Below are 19968 nucleotides of genomic sequence, written 5' to 3'. Positions count from 1 at the left end.
TGTTTTGAGTCACTATTTCCTATTTTATCATTATTTTATTACTTATGTCCAACATAAAGAGTCTCCCAATCAATCACTGACTATCGCACATAGACAAACCAGCCGAATCAAGGCAATTAATCATGGAAGGTAACTGATTGCGATTGGAGCATATCGAAGCGAAGGTCATACGACCATACACCCTGAGGTAGACATCGGCAAACACTTTCGGTTTTCATTCATCAGAACTACTCACTCCCTGAGCCCGAGGTCTTAAAATTGTCTTATATTTTTCGATAGCCAGGCTGCGGAATCGTCTGGAGCTTTGCCAGCTTTCTAAGGTGCTTGGGTGACTAATTGTTAACTTATTTAAGACCCGGGGCCTCGTAATACCCCATAAATCAAAGTTTAATATTTACATTTATCAGTGCCCTCTTACCATCAACAACAACTGTTCTAGTTTTCGAACAACACATTCCCCACAAAGTCAAACAATAATAATGTTATCTTTGAGGTACAAGCTATAGTACTTCAATTGCAAAGTAAATAAAAAATCATATAATATAGAACTCTTACGACAAGTACCCCTCCAGTCCAAAGTCACATTTTTTGTAATAATAATAATTTATTTAAATAAAGCAAAGTGTTTCTATTGCAATATAAACGTAGTTTGGTTTCACAAGTCCCCCGGAGGACTCGGCCTCAACAGCGGGATATCTACACAGATATCTCAATGGATCCATATAGATATAGTGGATCCATGCAACAGACCTATATAAGGGAATTGGTTCATCACTCTCGACACTGACTGATGCGCGAAGCATAAAATTAAATTTGGCAACATTTCTCGTAACTTCAACTTAGCAGCTAACACAAAATACAATACAATAGTTGATGGTTTCATTTTTTATCCATTGTTGTTTAACAAAACAAATTGCACTACTCCTCCTGGCTAGGACCTCGGATAATCCACCTATTCCGCTCGCAAGACTGGCGTCACCTGGACCTCGTTCTGGTCGTCGCTCTTGATGTCGAACTTCAGCTTGGTCAGCTCCTTCAGCTCTCCATCGGCTCCGGCCTCGGCAGGAGCTTCACTGACCACTTTCACGGTATCGGGATAGTTGTTCTCCCCGCCTCCCAACTCCTGGGAGAAGCTAACCACGGTCTTGGGTTCGTAGTTCACACCCAAAGCGCCGCTTGGATCTGGGGCGGGTATGCTGGGACCGTCGCTGGTCTGGCCATTAGTGTGGGAAATGGTAATGGCCTCCTCCTCCTTTTTCTCACCGTTTTCAATAGGCGCTGACTCCTCCTTCTGACCATTCTGAGCGGGGGCAGCTGCCTCCTCCTTTTGACCGTTCTGAATGGGAGCTGCTTCCTCTTTCTGGCCATTGGTGGTAGGTTCCTCCGTCGGAGTTGACACACCATTCTGCACAGGCTCCACAACCTCAACTTGGGCCTCCACTGGCACCGGGGTGGATGTGGGTGTGGCAGGAACCGAAGCCTCCACGGGTTCAGTATCTGGCTTATCGTCGTCTTCTCCAGCCACTGCCTTGTTGACCTCCTCAATGGCCTTGGCCACCTCCTCGGGGGCCACTTCGGAGTGTCCGTTGGTGGCAACCTCCTCGCTATGGCCGTTGCTGACCACTGGCTCTGGTTCTGGTTCGGTAATCAGGGCTGAGGTAACGGCAGCTGCCACTGGAGCGGGCTGGGGCTCCTCCTGCTCCTTCTCCTCCTGAACCTGCTCAGTGACTGGAGCAGGGATCTCGAGAGCGGGCACTATGGCGGGACTGGCCATGGTCTCCACAAAGGAAGTGCGGTTGGGGGAGTCCGGCGAGATCATGACGTGCGTGAAGTATCCGCTGCGTCGGTTCTCAAAGTCCAGGACGTTCTCCTTGGCCAAACGCTCCTGGATGCGGCGCTGGCGTCTGATGAACTCCGGCACGTTCTCATCCTCGCCCTCGGCGGGTGGAGGAGAGGCGTTCAACTTGGGACGGCGCAGCACGACCTTGGCGGCCTCGTTTTCGGCCTCAGAGGTGCCATTGCCGTTGGCGAGGCCATTCGAGGGCTTGAACACGCCATTGAACTTGGTGCCCACAATGAACTTGTTGGTGTTGGCGGTGCTCACGTTGTTGTTGGCACTCCTGTAGGCATTGTAGTTGTTGTTGGCACTCGGCTGTGGGCTACCGTTCTCGTTTCCGTTCTCCTCCTTCCGGGTGATGGTGAAGTTGGGCTTGCCGTGGTTGAGCAGAAGCTTGGTGGCCGGGGAGGGGCTCTTGTCCGGCAGGGGGGAGGGCAGTCCGCTCCGGATCTGTATGGTCGGCTTGTTGTTGATTGTCTCGGCCATGTCTGTTAGTCTCTGCCTTTGAATCTTCAGTCGCGATCGTGGCTTTTACTTTCCGTTTCCGTCGTCTTCGCTAACGGTCAGTCTCTGGAATAGAAGAAAGGCCGCCAGAAATTAATTAAATATTCAGCATTCGGCATTTAAATTGCCAAAAATTAAATCACTAGGTTTCGATCATGCTAATTTGCGGTGAAAAGACTTGGCTTAGATCAATATGTGTATTCAAAATTGCTCACTAATTGCAATAATTTCTTTGATTGGTCAACCCAAAAAAAATACCGCTATAAATTAGGAAAAATTTCTTATCGAAATACCTTTTAGCCGATGGGTTAAAATAGTTAAGTTTCTACGTGAAATAAAGTTTCAGGCAATCTCTGAGATTAGGCCACAATGAGTCACACAAGATTGGAAAAAAATTTCACTTCAAGTGCTTATTATAGATATTCTTTTAAATATATTTGCTTTCTGACAAATAATGAATCAGCCAATTGTTAAATAATCTTTGGGGGATTCCTGAGAATATATTATCTTCATTTACCATAAACTTTCCGCTTCATTTGTAGATTTAATTCAAGAAAAAATATTCTAAAGTAAATTCTCTTAAACTAGCTAATATTTTTCTCCCTTTTTTCTACGAATTTGATAAAATCATGTAGAGATTATCAAGCTCCCAGCAAACCACTTGAATATTTTGGGGTTTCCTCAAAACCTAATCAGGATTAAAGGGAAATAAAACTCTTATTGGTTTCCGTTGTATGATTTCAACAGAAATCTAATCTAGAACGTAGCTAGATTCTCAGCTAGATTTTTGTTTTATAGTTTGAAATATAGTCTTAAATAGTTGTTCTACTTTAAACTATTCACTTGTTCAAACCAAACACTTGTTCAACATGGCGTATGCGTAATTACGTAACATCAGTAGCAATGCCAATGGGAATGGGAATGCCAGGGTCAGCCACTGGCTATTGTCGGGGCCCCCAAAACAAATACCGGCTGATTGCTGATAGAGGTAAACTTGCTTAAATATCAATTAGATCGATGGCACACTCGGGTTTGTCCAAGTGAAATGGTCCGGCGACAGTATAGAAAAGCACATGCTCAGGCTAATTGCCCGGCGTTCCGAATCCAAATCGATCATACCCATGTGACACGATATCGGACTGACCAACGCACGTATTCGATCGGAACTGATATGAATACGATACGAAAACTTTTCATTTCCATTACCATTTTCCTCCACCCGCCTTCCGCTCCAAGGGGGCAAAATTGAATTAAAAGCTGCAATTTATAGACCTCAGTGCACTCATATATTCTAGACGCGTTCAATTGAACCCCAGCAGGGAGAGGTCAGCAGTCGGTATTGCCTTTCCATTACTCAGTCGGGTTTTGATTGGTTTATTAGAAACCCAAGCTCAAGCTCAAGTCAAGTGATTAAAACACTGAAACTCGAGATTTACGATTTTTACGGTTAAGCTCTTATAAGCTTGTCAAATTTTATAAATTAGAGAAACTATTTAAGCTGAAATTTAATTACTTTTAGCTCAAAATTCAATTGTAAACTCTATTGCCTAGTTTCATAATTTTTTTTTAACAGTGACATAATTTTTCAGCCTTTTAGATAAGAAAACTGGACAATGAGCGTGCCACTGCTGTACTACTGTAGTATTTTCCCTTAATCTAGTTAAAGCCCTTGACAAACAATTAAACAATGCAGGGAACTGATAAAATCTTAAGGAAAACCATTTTATGGCCAAGACTGGGATTAATTTTTCAGGTTTTGAACTCTGCCGCGGGTCTTGGCGTGTCTTATGAGCGGTACTGCAAGGCAGTGTTAATTACGGTCAGCTTTGGCCACAGTTCGAACTTGGCTTTAATGCCAAATAACAATATTATTATTTCGCCTCGGCTATTTGTTGTTTGTTTAATATTTTCCCACTTGGTAAGCCGGCAATCGTCCAAATTGGCCTTGAAATGTTCAAGTGAAGTGCACTGTTGGCTATTTTTGTTACCAATTTGCATAAGGTGAGCGAGATATAGTGAGACTTGTTATGGATGTTCGGTGTGAATAAAATTATCTGTTCTGGGTTGAAGCACAATAAAATACTATTTAATATCTTTTGTTGACTTGAAAGCGAAAGCTTTATATTTCAGAGAATATAAAATTCCTTGGGGGAATGGCAACTTTCGTCTTTCACCCAAATTCTTCAGATCTTTGGATTCAGGGTGTGAATGGAGACGCATAAAGAGCTTGGCTTTAGAAATTCGATTTGGCCATCTCCCCTCGACAACAGTATTGCGTGTATGTGGTGCGTCTATCACTCGGGAGATCAAATTAGTTTCTCAGCCCCTTTCCTGAACCTTTATTTATATATCTTATTGTTGTTTTTGGCTTCAACTCCAGCTTGAGGGCATTGTGGTTTCCGTACATACATACAAAGTAGTGTAACTCGGTCAGCTATGTGAGTGTAAACTGGTAACTGGAGTACAACAATTGCAATCTGTTTACATCTCTGGCTGAGACCTGGTCTGGGAATTTCAGGGGCGTACTGATGGCTCATAAATATGGCCAGAAAAGGTGCCAGTTTCAGTGGCATAGGTGGCCGGCGGGTAATCTTATCAAAGTCATTGCCAAAACAGACTGATAAGCCCGGCCAGCATAATCCGAGCAGATAAGGTGTTGCAATGAGAAGAGCTATTACCCAATCATGTGATTAACGGCCCCAGCAAGACCAGGCCCAGGTAAAAAGAAAGTGAAATCGACTGGCATTAAAAAAAGGCAAGAAATAAAACCAAAGAGAGTTCAAGGTACGACGATCCATCGTCGGACTTAGCGAGAGTGTTTTGCTGCCTGGGTGCATAATTAGTTGTAAATATTTTTTATAGAGTTTATGTTTTTTGGCGCTTTGTGGCAATTTATGTGGGGGATTTATTACGTTAGTTATGTGAGTGCTCGTCACTATTTCATTTTTTTTTGCATAATGTGAAAGCTTAAACGATTTCGTTTAAGGAATTTTTGCATTAAATAGAACGTGTTTTAGATACACGACAATTCGCCATAGTCGAGCAATTTAACGGCCACAAAATGTCAAAGTCACGAACACAATAAGCGTAAGCGGCTTTTTTCCTTTTATTTATTAATTTTTTTCTTTCTTGCCAGCGACCAACACGGCGTATGGGCAATCTTAAGGCGCTCAGACAATATTTACACGTTTGCAAGTTTTTTTTTTTTTTTCGAAAAATATTATTTCTCACTTTTGGCACACACACACACACACTCACACTAGAAGATATAGACGAACCTAAAAATTGGGAAGCTAACTGTTATTTTCGTGTCGTCCGCTGCGTTACCGTAAAACGCCGAAACGTAACTGAAAACTGAAAACCCAAACCGAACCTGAGCAACTGGCACGGCAATGCCTGGGAGCTTGGAGCCCGTCGTCGTTTTTTAGTTATCGCTCTGCTCGTGCGCAATATATGGCTGGCAAAATAAATACAAATACAAAAATACAGCAAAAAAAAAATGCCATTTCTGTTGTTGTTGGTGGGTCTTAATAGCCAAACAGAAAATGCCCTAGAGGCGCCCTGCGCGTGAAAGGTGCGCTCTGCGCTCTATTACTTCCCGCGACACCAACAAAATAAATAACAAATAAATACCTAAATGTGTACATTACTTAATTGCTTGCAAATTATGCATCATCTGGGTATCCCAGAGTGTCCAACTTAACGGCCAACTTCCGACAGCCACACTTTTGGCTAAAATGTTTGCCCAAATATTTCTGGTTTATACGTGAAACAGATCTAAAACAGATCATGAATATGCATTGAGGGTCTGATTATCTGATTCTGTATTAGTTTGCACTGCAGCGGGCCCCTTAAGTAAATGGGAAGAAAACCTGTCGCACCTGTTGACTCACTCCGTACTCTTTGGGTCAGCTTTACGGGGACAGTTGGCTCCAGAGAGGCACGTACTGACTTCCACCTGAGTGGTTATTCAATGACTCAAAGATTAGTCGCGGTATTGCTTTATGACCAGCACAATTATTATTTATTTATAGATCAGCAATTAAAGTGTCCTAACTTGTTTGCCGAGGGATTTTTTATTTTGTGAGTGGCTGGTACAAATTGCTAACATTAAGCAATAAACAAATATTAATCGAATGCTTGCAACTTTTTAAAAAACTTCTAGAATCTAGACTCTCTCTTTATCTTAAAAAAATGAAAACAAAAAAAAATAAATTCTTGAAAGAATTCCACTTCTTGAGCTTGTACACTTCAAGTTTTGAGTGCTACTAGGTATGTAGAACCTCTAATGTTTTCTTGTGACTCATAACCCTTGAAATAACTAAAAAAATCCCTAAAACTATACTTATCGGTACAACCAAAGAGGCCTCTTGATAAAAACATAAACGATAATAATGTCACCATAAATTTATATGGAAATTTGCTTGTTTAAGTTTTTTAAGATAACCAACATCTAAGGAACTTTTTTTACATTCTTTCTATGGATGTGAATAAAAGTACACGCCTAGCAAATATCATTTTCATAAACCATTTTCGAAAACATTTTTCCGTGATTCCTGTTTTACTATAAGGCATAAACCCTCGAATTCCTCAAATCGACAGACGAAACCATATCGGCTTGATAACTTTTGCCAACACCAAAAATTTTACGAGTTTGTGTTCGCACTCGTGTTGGGGCGTTTTTTATTTCGGTTTTTTGCGTTTGTTATTTGATTATTTCACTGATAGCGAGAGCAAAGTGTATTTGCTATTTACACGATTCTGTGGGTGCCCTAATGCCCGGGGCTTCCGCGTAAAGCTTCCAGCCAAACCCCCGGATGGCCGTGAAAAGTGGGGCGGAGGTGGGAGGATTTGGGCCTTGTCGTATGGAGTGGGAAAAGCCGTTTGACTTGTACTCTGCGCCTGTGCCTAGGCCTGTTTCCTATGCCTGTGGGGAGTGGCCTGGCCCCAAAAACGAAATGAATGCCCCATATACATGCTGGCCATCATAAAAGCCGGGAAAACTGGTAAGACTGCACAAGGAAAAAAGTCACAAAAATGGGTCAAGTATTCGATAATCTTTAAAGGTGTTTTAAATAATAAATTAGATTAGATGGTTTTTACTTGAAAACTCTAACTTCAAACCATATGGGGAACGTAATCACCGATTCTTAGATAGCCATCTGTTATAGTCCAAAACTTTAACAAAAGAGCTCTTAAGTGAAAAACAATTTTCAATCAATTTCTTAACCAATTTTCTGACAAATTTGGAACGAAAATTAACCAAGATCTAACGCCGTTAAGAGTTCTGTTTTTTCTCTGTGGTACGACCTGTTTTTTTCTTGGCTCACTGGGGAGCACTTTGGTGCGGAGGAAGCCAGTTTTGGCTAGCAGTTGGAGCGGCCACCAATCGATGTGCTAATTACTGGGACTCTAGAATGCCTGAATTCCATTCCAGATCTCGACAAATCCAGATGCTTTTCGATGTTTGCACATCATTACAATTACCGGCTGGCCGAGTGTGTTTTATTTTAATGATCTATTTGCGAGTGCGGTTGAATAACACGTTAATTGGACGTGCACTTGACGATGTCCCGGAGACGGTACGGGTATGGGGTACGGAATCGGTGGCGGAATCGCAACCTTGACAAAGAAAATTTCCAATTAACGGAGCTTGCCAATTTGCCTACACTGGCCAAAAGGGGAAGAAGCAAGAGAGATGAAGAAAAAGTGGCACACTCAGATCGTTATTTGAAATTTATTAATATTCGTTAGGCCGACAATTATGGCATAATGGCCGAGGTAGTTAAGAAATTGGGACATTCCGCCGAAAAGAACTCAAATTCTGGCCAGTGCGCCTACTTGACTGCGTGATCGAGCTTATCGCAAATGGCAAATAAAACAAAATGAATGAAAATGAAAAAAAAAAAAAGAAAACACATTGATTGGCTTGATTATGCACAATAAATAAGAGCCGATGACTTGGGTGTTCACTTTTGTCAGCTTTCCATTCGTTTATGGTAAATTGCTGGGCGCTGCTGCTGATGTTGTTTTGCTGCCAATTAAATTAGAAATTGTCGTCCAGCCGAAAAAGTTTGTCGCTTTGCCCGCCCGCCAAACTGCATTTGCATAAAAAACTAAATCTTGGACACACAAAACGAAACATACAAATTATTATTGTGGTTGTGTTGCTGTTGCTGCTACTATGGTTGTTTTTGTTATTCGCAAACGCACGCGGTGTAAAAACTTTCGAATTTGAATCCGCTGGCTTTGGATCGTATCCGTGGGCTAGCTCTTCACAGGCGCGTAACGTGTTTTCAACTGAGCCCGAAGATCGCGGCTCAGCATGTTGGCCGCCGAAGCAACAACCACAAATCCAGCAGCAACATCATCACCCGCAACAACAATGCCAGCTTTAATGAATGAAAGCGCAATTTTTTCAGCTGTCTTTGTGCATGTGTCAGCCAAACAATGTGCAGTTTTTGTGCGACGGTAGCCACAATGCCAGTCCTTTCAGCTCGCACAAAAGACGAGCCAAACAAAAGCAAAGATCAGTCCAAACAAAAATAAAACATGTTTGAATTTTAAAAGGCGCGATTGCCGGCTAACGATAACAAGTGACAGTTTTCCAACACTGACTCTCTTTTAAATATTATTTTGGTATTAAGTTTCTTTTGAATATATTTTTATACATTATAGGATTTTTAAAACGTTAGAAATAAATATATTTAATATTATAAATGGATTCCATATTTAAAAAATAAAACTAATAGATTTCTATAAAATACCGAATATTTTTGAATTATTTTTTTTTTGTAGCACAGTCACACTGCTTCTGGCAACAACAATTTCGAGTCCGACCAGAAAATAATATAAAAAATATTGAAACTATGGCTGGGCGTGAAGCTGTGAAGCGGGCTGTGCAGCAGGTGCGTCCCATCCTGTCAGTGGACCGGGAGGAAGCCCGCAAGCGTGCCCTCAACCTTTACAAGGCCTGGTACCGCCAGATTCCCTACATCGGTGAGTTCTCCCCGTTATGTCATCAAACGGATACTCCTGACACTATATAAACATCTTTATACCCTTGCAGTCATGGACTACGACATTCCCATGACCGTGGAGCAGTGCCGGGACAAATTGCGCGAGGAGTTTGTAAAACACCGCAACGTGACCGACATTAGGGTGATCGATATGTTGGTCATCAAGGTAAGACATCAAAACATTGCTCGGTCTGGTAATATATTTTGATAATTCTTGCAGGGCCAAATGGAGCTCAAGGAGTCTGTGGAGATCTGGAAACAGAAGGGCCACATTATGCGCTACTGGAAGGAGTCGCAAGACCCCAAGCCCACGGATTTCCTCTCAAAATTCATTCAGGGCGTTAATTAGTTACAGAAATTGAAATAGTCTAAATAAAACCTCGTTTGAAATGTAAATACGAAACACGGATTGTGGCGCTTTTCAAACGCATAATAGTTTGCGGTTTATTGAGATTGTGACTTCAAAAATATCTTGTTTTGCCAATAGATACAAATAATATGTATTCTACAATTTGGTCTAAGTCTTCTGAGCAATGTAGTCGGTTTAAGTGAGGTGCAGTGTTCTGGTGATTTTCAATGTGGTGACAGTCTTCTAGCTCTCGTTAGCTATTGTTCATGCAGCTTTTTTTTGTGGTTAAGTCTACGGGTATTCGGATCGGTTATCAGTTCAGGGAATTAAGTCCAACAGCTTGTCGAGTGCAGTGGAATTGGTGAAGAGATCTGTGGTGATGTCGTCGTAGTCAACGCCCAGGCTCTTCAGTTCGGCGAAACAGTCGTCGGTAAAGTCTGGAATTTCCAGGGAGTTGTTTGACTTATTAAATGCATCGTGACGGTTGGTGTAGCCCTTTTTCTCTCGGAACATTTCAGCCAGCTGCTCATCGGTAAGCTCGATGCCATGCACCTTCTTGGAATGTTGGCGAATCCTGAAAAGCGATCATTAAAAACTTGTGTTTATCTTTAATAAAATGTGACTACTTACTTGCTTCGATCAGCAAACTCGCCAGTGCAATTCTGACACTTGTAAGGATATTCCATGTGCTCGTACTGGTGTTGACGCCACCGTGACCTGGAGGCCGCCTCAAAGTTGCAAACTTCGCAGCGCCACACCTGCTTCTGGTGACTCCTTTGTTCGTGCTCCCGCATTAGTGCAAAGTTCTGGAATTGGTTGCCGCAGGTAAGGCAGCTCACTTGTTCATCGTTCACATGGGCACGCTCATAGTGAACCCTCAGCTCTGCGGAGTTCACGTAGTTCAAGGAGCATTTGTCGCATTGAAAGTGGCGCTCCGAGTGTCTTTTTCGGTGCATAGCCAGAGTGTCGGCGCTCTTGAAGCTGCGATGGCAAACCTCACACTCGTGCAACGTTTCCACGGAATGGAGCTGCTGCAAGTGCAGCTCATACTTGCGAACGCTGCTGAACTGCTGCTCGCAGAAAGTGCAGTGGACAGGATCCTTCACCTGGCAGAAACGCTGGTGGCTGTGCAGGCTGGCCTTCTGGTTGAAGACCTTATCGCACACACTGCAGATGTACGACTCTGTGGGAACAACCACAACCTGTGTGGGAGTGTGCACTCTTGTGTAATGTTTTCGAGCCGAACGCTGATCTTTGAAGATACGCGCACAAGCTGGACAGTTCTGCTGGACGTAGCAGTACATTTCTGCAGGTGTACACAGAGTTAAGTCAATAATGCGGGCTTAGGGTCTAGATCGAAACCTACCAAAGTCACCATCTATTTTATGATGGTCGATGAGATGCCTCTGCATTTCATTCCTGTCTTTTGTCTCAAAACTATTGCAAGGACGGCACTTGAAACTTTGATCTGGAAGTAAAAACTCGTTAAATTAGGGAAAGTATATAATAGAATTAACCCACTCTTGTTCAACCCAATTATGTCATCTTCCGCCATGTATATTTTGTGAATACTTTTGTAGTGACTTCTTAGAAGTTTGGCATCCGTTTGGGTATATTGGCAAATTGTGCATTTAAGAATGGGTATGTTAGTGTTAATAATACCACTGGTCGGACTGCCCGTTGCCTCTGGCAGAGATTGGCTTTCGGAGGCTAAAAGAGAACAATTTATCCATAAATTTTACATCATTTTGTATTACCGGCTTACGTTTTGAGACCTTTTCCTTTTTTGTACTACTGTCATTATCGTCGAGTGTCATGTACGAAGCGCGTTGTATAAGTTCGCGCTCCACATCTGGCAGGAGATCCGATACTTTCCCGTTTTTGTTATTAAATGTATAATTGTTATTATTTTCGCCATTCCTGCTTTCTGCTGGAGTGGCTAAAACAGCGTTGTGTCTTCCGTTTTCGGATGTAATACTGCTCTCAAAGAAGGTTTCGCTGTTCTTGGCATCGGAGCCGTCGTTCTCATCTTCCTCCTCAAGATTGTTTGTGTCGTACTTGACATCGAATAGAATTACTTCGTCTTCTTTGGGTGTCCTTTTATTGGCCGAAGCATCTGCATCCAAACGCGGCACTTTGGCTCCCCGCATGTAGAGGACATTCTCCTCGATGGGACCCGTCGTCGCGCCCTCGTAGCTCTCCACAAACTGCTCGAACTCCTGACTGAATTGGTTCCAGTGCAACGATTCACTGCTAGCTTTACGCTTCAGCTCACCCGTGGGACTGGGGCTAGGTACCTTCACAGTCTTGGCTTCCGCGTACAGCTTGAGATTCGAGTCCAGAGCCATCTCCACAAAGTGCATAGCCACCTCCAGGGCGCGACAGCAGCGAACACAGATCTGCTTTGGCCATAAGTAGCCGCCGGGGCTCATAATCTGCATGTCCATGTTGGTGCACTGCTTCAGGCTTTGCCCATAGGTTCGAGATTTTTGCAAATTCGGTACCGCAGCGTCCAGAGCGACGGTTTTCCGGTTCACCGAGAGGCACGCCCGGCACTTTGCCGCATTGGCCTTGTTCATAGTAGCCAGTGAAGCCTCCGCAACAACTGTTGGGGCATCCATGGTTATCTTCTCTGTTTAATTCTTCCCAGCAGATAGTTCTTCTTTTGTTTGGATCAGAAGAGATTTCGCTCAAACAATGTGTATTTTTTGCGCCGCTCTTTACTTGAGGTGAAATCAGTGTGACCGTGCGGTAGTTCTCAAAGAATACGTTTCGGAATCTGTTTGGTTATACACTTCCCGTGGGCGGACAGCAACTCTCCTGAACGGACAGATATTTTATCATAGTTCACTAAGATTTTAGACTGTTATTTCTTTCTGTCAGTCTGTCTGAAATCTGTTTCGTTCCTAGAGGTCAAATTCTGTAAATTGAAATGAAAGAATGCCACCACGCAGAGCCGTTGGACCACGGATGTTGTTAACCGTAGAGAAGAAAATCGAGCTGATAGAGACCCAGGAACGGGAACAGCTTAGCGTAAGAGACCTGGCGAAAAGGTAAAGTATTCTTTGTCCTTTTATTGTTCAAAGCTTGCTCCAACCTCCTGTGCCTGCAGATTCAATATTGGAAAGACACAGGCCTCTAAAATCATTCAAAATAAAGAAGCCATCCGACTGGAATTGAGGAGCGGAATGATACGAAGGACCCAAATACGGCGAAATCCCCTGACCCAGCAGGGATCTCACATTGACGAAATGTGCTTCGAATGGTTCTCCATGGCCCGGAGCGAAGGAATGCAACTGAACGGCGAGAAAGTCCGCGAAAAAGCCAGAGAGCTGGCCGAGGAAGCTGGGTACTCCGGGTTTACAGCCTCCGCCGGATGGCTGCAGAAGTGGCAGAAACGCCACAACATATCGTTCAACCCGCTTGACGACAGTCTAGCTATGCCGCAATTCGAGGCGGTTCTAGTGAAAAGTGAACCCATATTGCCGGACGATGACTGCTCCGCCACAAGTGTAATCCGCCCCATATACAACATCGACGAGGCTATGATGCAGCTGTCCCGCCTGAAGGAATTTGCCAAAGATGACTACATATCGTACCAACAACTGCTGAGTCTGGAGAATCAATGGAACTGGAAGTGGAACACCATGAAGAAGAAAGTTCCCTGACCTCCATAATATTTCTCATTTGTTTCTGAGCCAAAGTAGATTAATTTGTAGGATACTTTATTGAAAAACCATATATAATTGTAAAATAAATAAATACACATGCATCTGGAGTAACTAACTTAAGTTTCAAAATAAAAAGTTAAGAAACTCGTAGACCAATTATATGGAATTACACACCTATTAAGGACTTTTATTGCTTGCAAATGTACAAAAAAAAAAACAGGGATCGCTGAAGCAATTGCTGCTTTGCAATACAATTTTTGGTGCTTAAACTCTACGGAGCTGTTTCTCTTTGGCCAAAGCAGAGCCAGCTGGTGGAGATTGCCTTAATCATCGTCACGTTGTTTCAAAATATATAATTACAATTAAGGCTTTTATATAAATTACATATTGCCACTGAGGCGTATCCTAGTTTAGAATGGTACTACCAATACTTGTCATACACAAGGCTGTCGATTCACATTTTTCGACATTGTTGTCTATATTTGGGCGCAATGGCCGATCTAGATTAAGGTATGCATTCTTAGTCTAGCACTTAGTTGGGATAATTTCATGACATTATATGCGCAGCTTTGTGAGGAAGGGTACTTAGGCTATATACTAAACTATGTACAATGTGCGATGTTTGCCTTTACTAGCAGGTGTATGAGTCTGATCTAATATTATATATCCTCTGCAGATGATTGAAGACCCGGTTCTTCTTTGACTTCAGTTTTGATATCCAATCCTTTGCGCCGCACTAGCTGTCCCTGGCGGCTCCTCGACTTTAATTCATGCGTGCCATTCGAGCTGGCCTTAAAGATTTCGGCTAATTCCGCCTCTGTTGCTTTGATTTTATGAACTTTCAGAATATGTGAACAAATCCTACAGAAATAAAAGAGAAAGCCTTAAAAAACAGCTCAGATCTACAAAAGAAGTTGCAACACCTACCGTCCCCGACGTAAATATTGTCGATCACAATGTGGACACTTATACAGTGTTCCACTTTTGTGTACGGACATGTGGTTCCGCAGTAGTAGACTGGTCATCATCTCCTTGTCGCATATGGTGCACACGTGCCGCGTCTGCAAGTGGGTCGCATTCTGATGCCGCACCATGTGGTGCTTGTATGCGAACGTCTTGTTGCAGTTGTTCAACGTGCACCGGAACGTCTTCGGTCTCATATGCTTGGCCTTCGAGTGACGATCCAGCTCCTGGTTGGTTGCGAAAGACTTTGGGCATAGCTTGCACTGAATCTTGCGATTTGTGTGCCGTTTCATGTGAAACTTCAACAAAGTCAGATTGCGGTAGCTGGTGTTGCAAATAGTGCACTTGTGTTGATAGTTATACCGATTAGATTCCGTACTCGAGTGCACCATCTCGTGCTTAACCAGCTTTCCCAGCTCGTCGAATGTCTCGCTGCACAACTTGCACTTGTATGATGGGGTGCGTGGGAGTCGGGAATTGGATGGTACATATTTCTCTGCTTGGGGCAGACTTGACAGAAACTTATCACTGCCATTTAAAAGTGCGCTGGGATTAGAGTTTGTAGTGGGCGTGGGTGTGGTTTGCTCGACTGGGACATCGGATATCAGGTCACAGTCCAAGTCGAATGGCGTGGGCGTGGGGTAAAGTGTCGAGAAGGATGCCGATGTGGATGAGGCTGTGGTTGTAATGGGCGATGTTGATGTTTTTACTGCGGTTCCAGGATTGGCTGCCGTTGCTGATGATATGCCGGCTGTTGGGGCAGCGGAGGTCCCGAATGAAACGACATCGAATTCCTCTTTGGGTTGTATTAATTCCGCTTTAATTGATGCTCCTTCTCCTGTTGGGTCTCCATCATCTTTGCCTGTCCCCTCTGGTGAGAACAACAATAATCAAGGATCATTGTTCGTCATCGAACAATAGTTTTAGTTTATCAATCGGTGGATTCGTGCGCACACGTTGGGCATATTGGGAATTGGAATTTGAGTTCAATCTTGCAAGGCTATACACGCTCTTACCGCATTCCCCATTGCCACCGCCACCGCCACTTTTAGCAGCAGTCGACGATACTGTCATCCTATCTCCATCCTGAGTGCTGCTGGCCGGCCCGGATGTGGTCGCCGTGGCCGTCGTTGTTGTGGTTGTGGCTGCCGAACTGGCTGTTGCTTGTGATGATGGCATCTCGATGATCGTCTCCACCAAATGGCTTCGCTGCAGATGACGAATCAGGGTGCTCTTGGCCGCAAACGAGCGAATGCATCGCGGGCACTCAAAGGGCAGTTCTGGAAATAGATTTTAATTTATTAAATGCCATGCCATGCAGATGTTAATGGTTTTAATGGGATTCAAAGCCATGCAATGAGGGTATAAAATGCACCTTTAATGCCAACATGTACTTACTGCGTATGATAAACACTTCGTTTGCATGAACGGATACTAAAAAGAGGAAAAGAATACGATTTTTTAAGAAAGATTCTTTATCAATTATAGTTTTTTTTTGTTACCTCCATCGTTGATGCCGTGGTGGGCATTTAAATGCTTTCGCATCTCTCCCTCCGGCTCACACTCGAACGGACACTTTGCACACATGAGCATCGGATCTGAAGGTAGACTAGAGTTAGACAAGAATTCCCAAAACCTAAAACCTCTTTGAAACCCACTCTTGTTGAAGTTAGTTTCGATCTTTTCAAGGCTCGATCGTGCCACCGTAACCTTGTCACCTTTGGCTTGGACCATATCCCTTGTGGGCATTCGCTTGTGAACGGTTTTGTAGTGTCTGATCAGGAGTCGCTTCATGTTGTAGAGATTGGTGCACAACTCGCAGCGATAGGGAGCCAGACCTTCAAACACAAAGCATATAAGTAACTTCAGTTAACCGGGAAAAGGATCAACAACCTACCCCGATGAACAAACATGTGATTCTCAAATTTGTACTGGCTGGTGAATTTTTTGTTGCAATAAATACAATAAGGCTTCTGAAGATGCTTCGATTGCTCATCATCGAAATCGTCGACATCGTCATCGTCACTGGTTAGCAGCAGATTCTGATCAGTGGCTGCATCATTATTTTCGTTCTCGTCCTCGTTGTCACCTTCATCGTCCTCCTCCTCGGCCGCCACCTCCTCGTCTTCTTCAAAGTCCTCGAACAGATTTTCGGCATCAAAGTCCAGGCTGATATTGTTATTATCAATGACGATGTCGTCGCCATCTACCACTGGCATATCATCGGCTGGAATGGTGCATATGGCAGCCACGTCGGTGTTGTCAATAAAATCCTGCATGTCACCGAACATGGAAATATTTAGATTGGAAGTATTTGCCGGCGCCTGCGGTACGGTTTCGTTAGCCGACAAATTGCCTTGGGAGATTTCTGGAAAGATTTCGAATGAACTGCATGGAGCCCCGTCAGTGGTTACGGCAACTTCTTGTACTGGTGGCGCATGAACTGCGTTAATGGAATTGGAAGTGGCCGCAAAGATGACCTCGGTTTGGGCAACGGATGTCGTTGCCTCTACCGGCAGCTGCTGAAATTGCCCCGGTTGTGTGTCTGCAACTGCAGGAGGACCTGCAAATAGTTGCATTAAATAAATACAAGAAAAAAATAAATAATAATACAACTCAAGGGGCTTATAAACGGTTAAGTTACAACAAAAATTTTGGTTAGTGTGCAAAAAAAAAAATGTAAGAAACACAAATAATTGACATAATCCTGTTCACGTCCTTACCGAAAGCCACAATTTGTGATCACAATCCCTCCGTTTGCAGCAGTAAGCGCTCTTATCAACAAAATTGAAGGCATAGCTTAAGATCTTTTGTGATTTCTTAAAAATTTCAAAGCCCCAGGACCCTCTACCCAGGCTTTATAAAGTCGAAAAGTCAAGAAACACTAAATGCAATTGTGATTTACTAATAGAAAGTATAAATGCTAGGATTTTTAATACATAAATCATGTGTGGCAGCAGCAACATGGACAATTTTCAAATATATATGTTTCTCTTTAAACTATTTACTAATTTATTTACATCATGTTCCTTACATCCTTTATAAAATGCAGACTTTTAAGGTCGGTAGAAAGGGTTGCTAGAAAATGTAAGCCGAATGAATTGTACAAAAAAAAAAAAGCCAAGAACAAAAAACTGGATAAAATCAATTAAAATGAAAAAAATAATAAAAAAAAAAATGTAAACACTAAATAAAACTGAAATGGAATTGTGATCACAATAGAAAAAGAAAGAATCTTAACATATTCAGTTAAAAAACTTTCATTCATAAAAAAAAGCCAAAAAAATAAACAAATTGTTGATCAAAAGATACAAATAAAAACAATTGTCACCAATTAAAGCACAAGATAACGTTCATTTGCGACTTATTTCCTAACGCTCCGAAATACCGCATAATGACGACCGAACCAGCATAAGCGCCCTGGTTATTACTTTCTCAAGACTCACATTTGATGGGTACGTGGTTTTCGGAAGAGTTTGTCAATGGCGGTAGAGTTGCCGGCGGCTTTTCGTCTACAGGAGCATCTTTGACAGCATTACTATTATCGGCCGTCCAGCTGGGACGTAGCTCCACATCCGTCGGCTGAACCGTATGACTCTGTGCGTAGTGGACACGCAGTTCGTTGACTGTACTCGTCTCATAGAGGCACATGTCGCAAGAGTATGTGCGAACCTCCTGTTTCAAACCGTCCGTTTTCTCCGCAACACCCTCCGCCCGGTGGTGTTGGTTCTGATAGTGCTGGATGAGATCGGCGCTGCGCAGTGAGTAGTATTCGCACTGATCGCAGAAAAACTTCGGCAAATCTGTTCAGAGATAAAACAAAACATGTTAGTCATTGTGGATGCTTAAATATGTGCATCGGCATTTTTGGGTTCAACTAACGGCTGTGCGTCAACTGATGAGACTTTAGACGTGCCAAAGTGGCGAATGTTTTGGGGCACAATTTGCATTTGTGTTTGTGCACTGGAGATCCAAGCGGCGCTGGCTTTGGCGTTACTAAAATCGCAAAAACGAAAAGTCATGTAATGGTTCGTGCCGTATGGTCTCATCTTACCTTTTATTTGCGGAAGTGCATCTTCCACAATCAGCTCATTGACATCAATATCCATCCCATCGTCGCCACCCCCAAGAAGATTCTGCAGGTTTATGTTGATGGAAGGGGGATGGGGATTAACATTTGGGGGCTTGCTATCGTCAATATACTCAATGACCACGCCTAAGAATGATGATAAATTAAGAAAACAGACACATGTTGAAACATTCAGATGAAACGCACCGCCTCCGTTGACCTGCTGCAGCGATCCATCTGGCAAGACAAGATACTCGGTGCCGATGCTCACGTTTTGGGTATCCATGGGCGGTAATGTGGAGGTTAGAGTGTCCACCCCCGGCGCAGCCTCGCCCATTGTGGCCGCCAGCTGCTGTTCAATATCTCGCAACTGGTCCGCATCGATCGGCACCGCTGAGTAGTCCTCCGGCGTTAGTACCGTGGGTATCAAAAGCTCCATATCCTCCATTGTGCACACCTTTACCTCATCTTCCTTTTTTATTGGCTCAAGCTTCACTTTGGAAAGCTCCTCGGCCTGGGTAGCGTTTTGGTTGTGAGTTGAACGATAGTGATCGTGCAACAGACGCTGCTTTAGCGTTGTAAAGCTGCACATCTTGCAGTGATAAGCGAGTCCATCTAATAGAAATAGGGGTACCATGTTATACCATTATTGACTTTAACCCTTTTTTGATGAAACACATACCTGCATGGAGGCGGATGTGCTGCTTGAGCTCGAGGCGATTGTAAACGATGACCCCACACACCTGGCACTCGTGGCGCATTGTTTTCAATGGCTTCGTCCTCTCAGTATCGCTCTAAAAATAAAAGTAAACAATAAGGCATTTCATGGGGGATGGTAATCTCCCCCTCCCACTTTTTTTTATACAAACCTCCAAATGTTGTTCCAGCTCCTGGCCTAGGGAACCGTTGACCCGAGTTTTGAAAGCCTTATACGGACACAATTTGCGACAGAGGAATTCATGCGCGCGAACTGCGTTCTGGAGGAAGTAGTAGGCTACCTGGAGGCTCTGACTGCATTCGATGCAGATGTACTGGGGAAGCTCGGCCGGGTTTTCACTGCGTGTACAGTACAGCAGGCAACGCATTAGCGGAATCTTATCCTTTGCCTCCGCCGGGTTCAGACTGCTAGCCACCGTCACAGAGTCCAGCTTAAGGAACTCGGTGTTCATCTTCAGACAGCAGCGACACGCAAACTTGAAGTCCGCTCCGTCCGCTTGGGAGCTCAACCTTTTGTTCAACGCCATCTCTCACATAAGTTGGCCGCGTATCATTTGATGGCGTCTGCCTGTTAGGGGTATCTATAAAGCGATTTGCGAGTTGCGGCGGCCAATGGGGGCACTATTCTGTTTGGGATTGGGTTGTTTTTCTCCACTTTCGCATAAAGCCTCAAACTAATAGCGCGTTACCTGCACTGTATGCGTGTGTATGTGTGGAAAAAAATGTGACCGCATTGGTTGTGCAAAAAATGCCGAAACTGACTATCGATAACCGATGACAGGGCGGGTCGTTAAATTTACCATCTAATTAATGGCACTTAATTACAAAAAGTAACCAAA

General features: G+C 43.5%; 5 protein-coding genes across 9 annotated transcripts; 2 read left to right on the top strand and 3 right to left on the bottom strand.

The window, feature by feature from the left end:
- Window positions 1-584: 584 nt before the first annotated feature.
- On the bottom strand, window positions 585-8631 carry hebe. 4 transcript variants are annotated; one of them, XM_043210761.2, is made up of 2 exons: window positions 8489-8631; window positions 585-2407 (listed from the first exon to the last, which is right to left on the bottom strand). In XM_043210761.2, the coding sequence occupies exon 2, from the start codon at window positions 2321-2323 to the stop codon at window positions 953-955; it is 1371 nt and encodes a 456-aa protein (XP_043066696.1). In that variant the 5' UTR covers window positions 2324-2407; window positions 8489-8631; the 3' UTR covers window positions 585-952. The 4 variants fall into 4 exon arrangements, with proteins under 4 accessions (XP_043066696.1, XP_017106122.2, XP_043066695.1 ...); XM_017250633.3 differs by lacking the exon at window positions 8489-8631 and adding an exon at window positions 5600-5732; XM_043210760.2 differs by lacking the exon at window positions 8489-8631 and adding an exon at window positions 5620-5721.
- A 508-nt stretch (window positions 8632-9139) lies between these two features.
- ND-B14 (NADH dehydrogenase (ubiquinone) B14 subunit) lies at window positions 9140-9763 on the top strand. The gene is made up of 3 exons (XM_017250638.3): window positions 9140-9340; window positions 9411-9526; window positions 9581-9763. Exons 1-3 carry the CDS (start codon window positions 9211-9213, stop codon window positions 9707-9709), a joined length of 375 nt encoding a protein of 124 aa, XP_017106127.1. The 5' UTR covers window positions 9140-9210; the 3' UTR covers window positions 9710-9763.
- Window positions 9764-10025: 262 nt separating this feature from the next.
- LOC108131645 (uncharacterized) lies at window positions 10026-12469 on the bottom strand. The gene is given in 5 exon segments (XM_017250632.3): window positions 10026-10283; window positions 10340-11015; window positions 11076-11177; window positions 11231-11426; window positions 11428-12469. Coding segments are annotated over 5 exon segments (2133 nt in total). The 5' UTR covers window positions 12331-12469; the 3' UTR covers window positions 10026-10027.
- A 37-nt stretch (window positions 12470-12506) lies between these two features.
- Window positions 12507-13495, top strand: cag. The gene is made up of 2 exons (XM_017250637.3): window positions 12507-12762; window positions 12822-13495. Exons 1-2 carry the CDS (start codon window positions 12650-12652, stop codon window positions 13375-13377), a joined length of 669 nt encoding a protein of 222 aa, XP_017106126.2. The 5' UTR covers window positions 12507-12649; the 3' UTR covers window positions 13378-13495.
- A 30-nt stretch (window positions 13496-13525) lies between these two features.
- LOC108131644 (PR domain zinc finger protein 15) lies at window positions 13526-19853 on the bottom strand. 2 transcript variants are annotated; one of them, XM_017250631.3, is made up of 13 exons: window positions 19282-19853; window positions 19095-19206; window positions 18620-19027; window positions 18398-18559; window positions 18226-18339; window positions 17790-18146; window positions 16241-16906; window positions 16002-16181; window positions 15846-15941; window positions 15742-15777; window positions 15360-15623; window positions 14308-15214; window positions 13526-14241 (listed from the first exon to the last, which is right to left on the bottom strand). In XM_017250631.3, the coding sequence occupies exons 1-13, from the start codon at window positions 19654-19656 to the stop codon at window positions 14040-14042; spliced, it is 3879 nt and encodes a 1292-aa protein (XP_017106120.2). In that variant the 5' UTR covers window positions 19657-19853; the 3' UTR covers window positions 13526-14039. The 2 variants fall into 2 exon arrangements, with proteins under 2 accessions (XP_017106120.2, XP_070134687.1); XM_070278586.1 differs by lacking the exon at window positions 13526-14241 and having other exon boundaries at window positions 15047-15212.
- Between the last annotated feature and the right edge of the window lie 115 nt (window positions 19854-19968).

The sequence above is a fragment of the Drosophila bipectinata genome, chromosome 2R (genome assembly GCF_030179905.1).
Source record: "Drosophila bipectinata strain 14024-0381.07 chromosome 2R, DbipHiC1v2, whole genome shotgun sequence".
Taxonomy (NCBI): domain Eukaryota; kingdom Metazoa; phylum Arthropoda; class Insecta; order Diptera; family Drosophilidae; genus Drosophila; species Drosophila bipectinata.
This window is presented reverse-complemented; position numbering and strand designations above follow the sequence as displayed.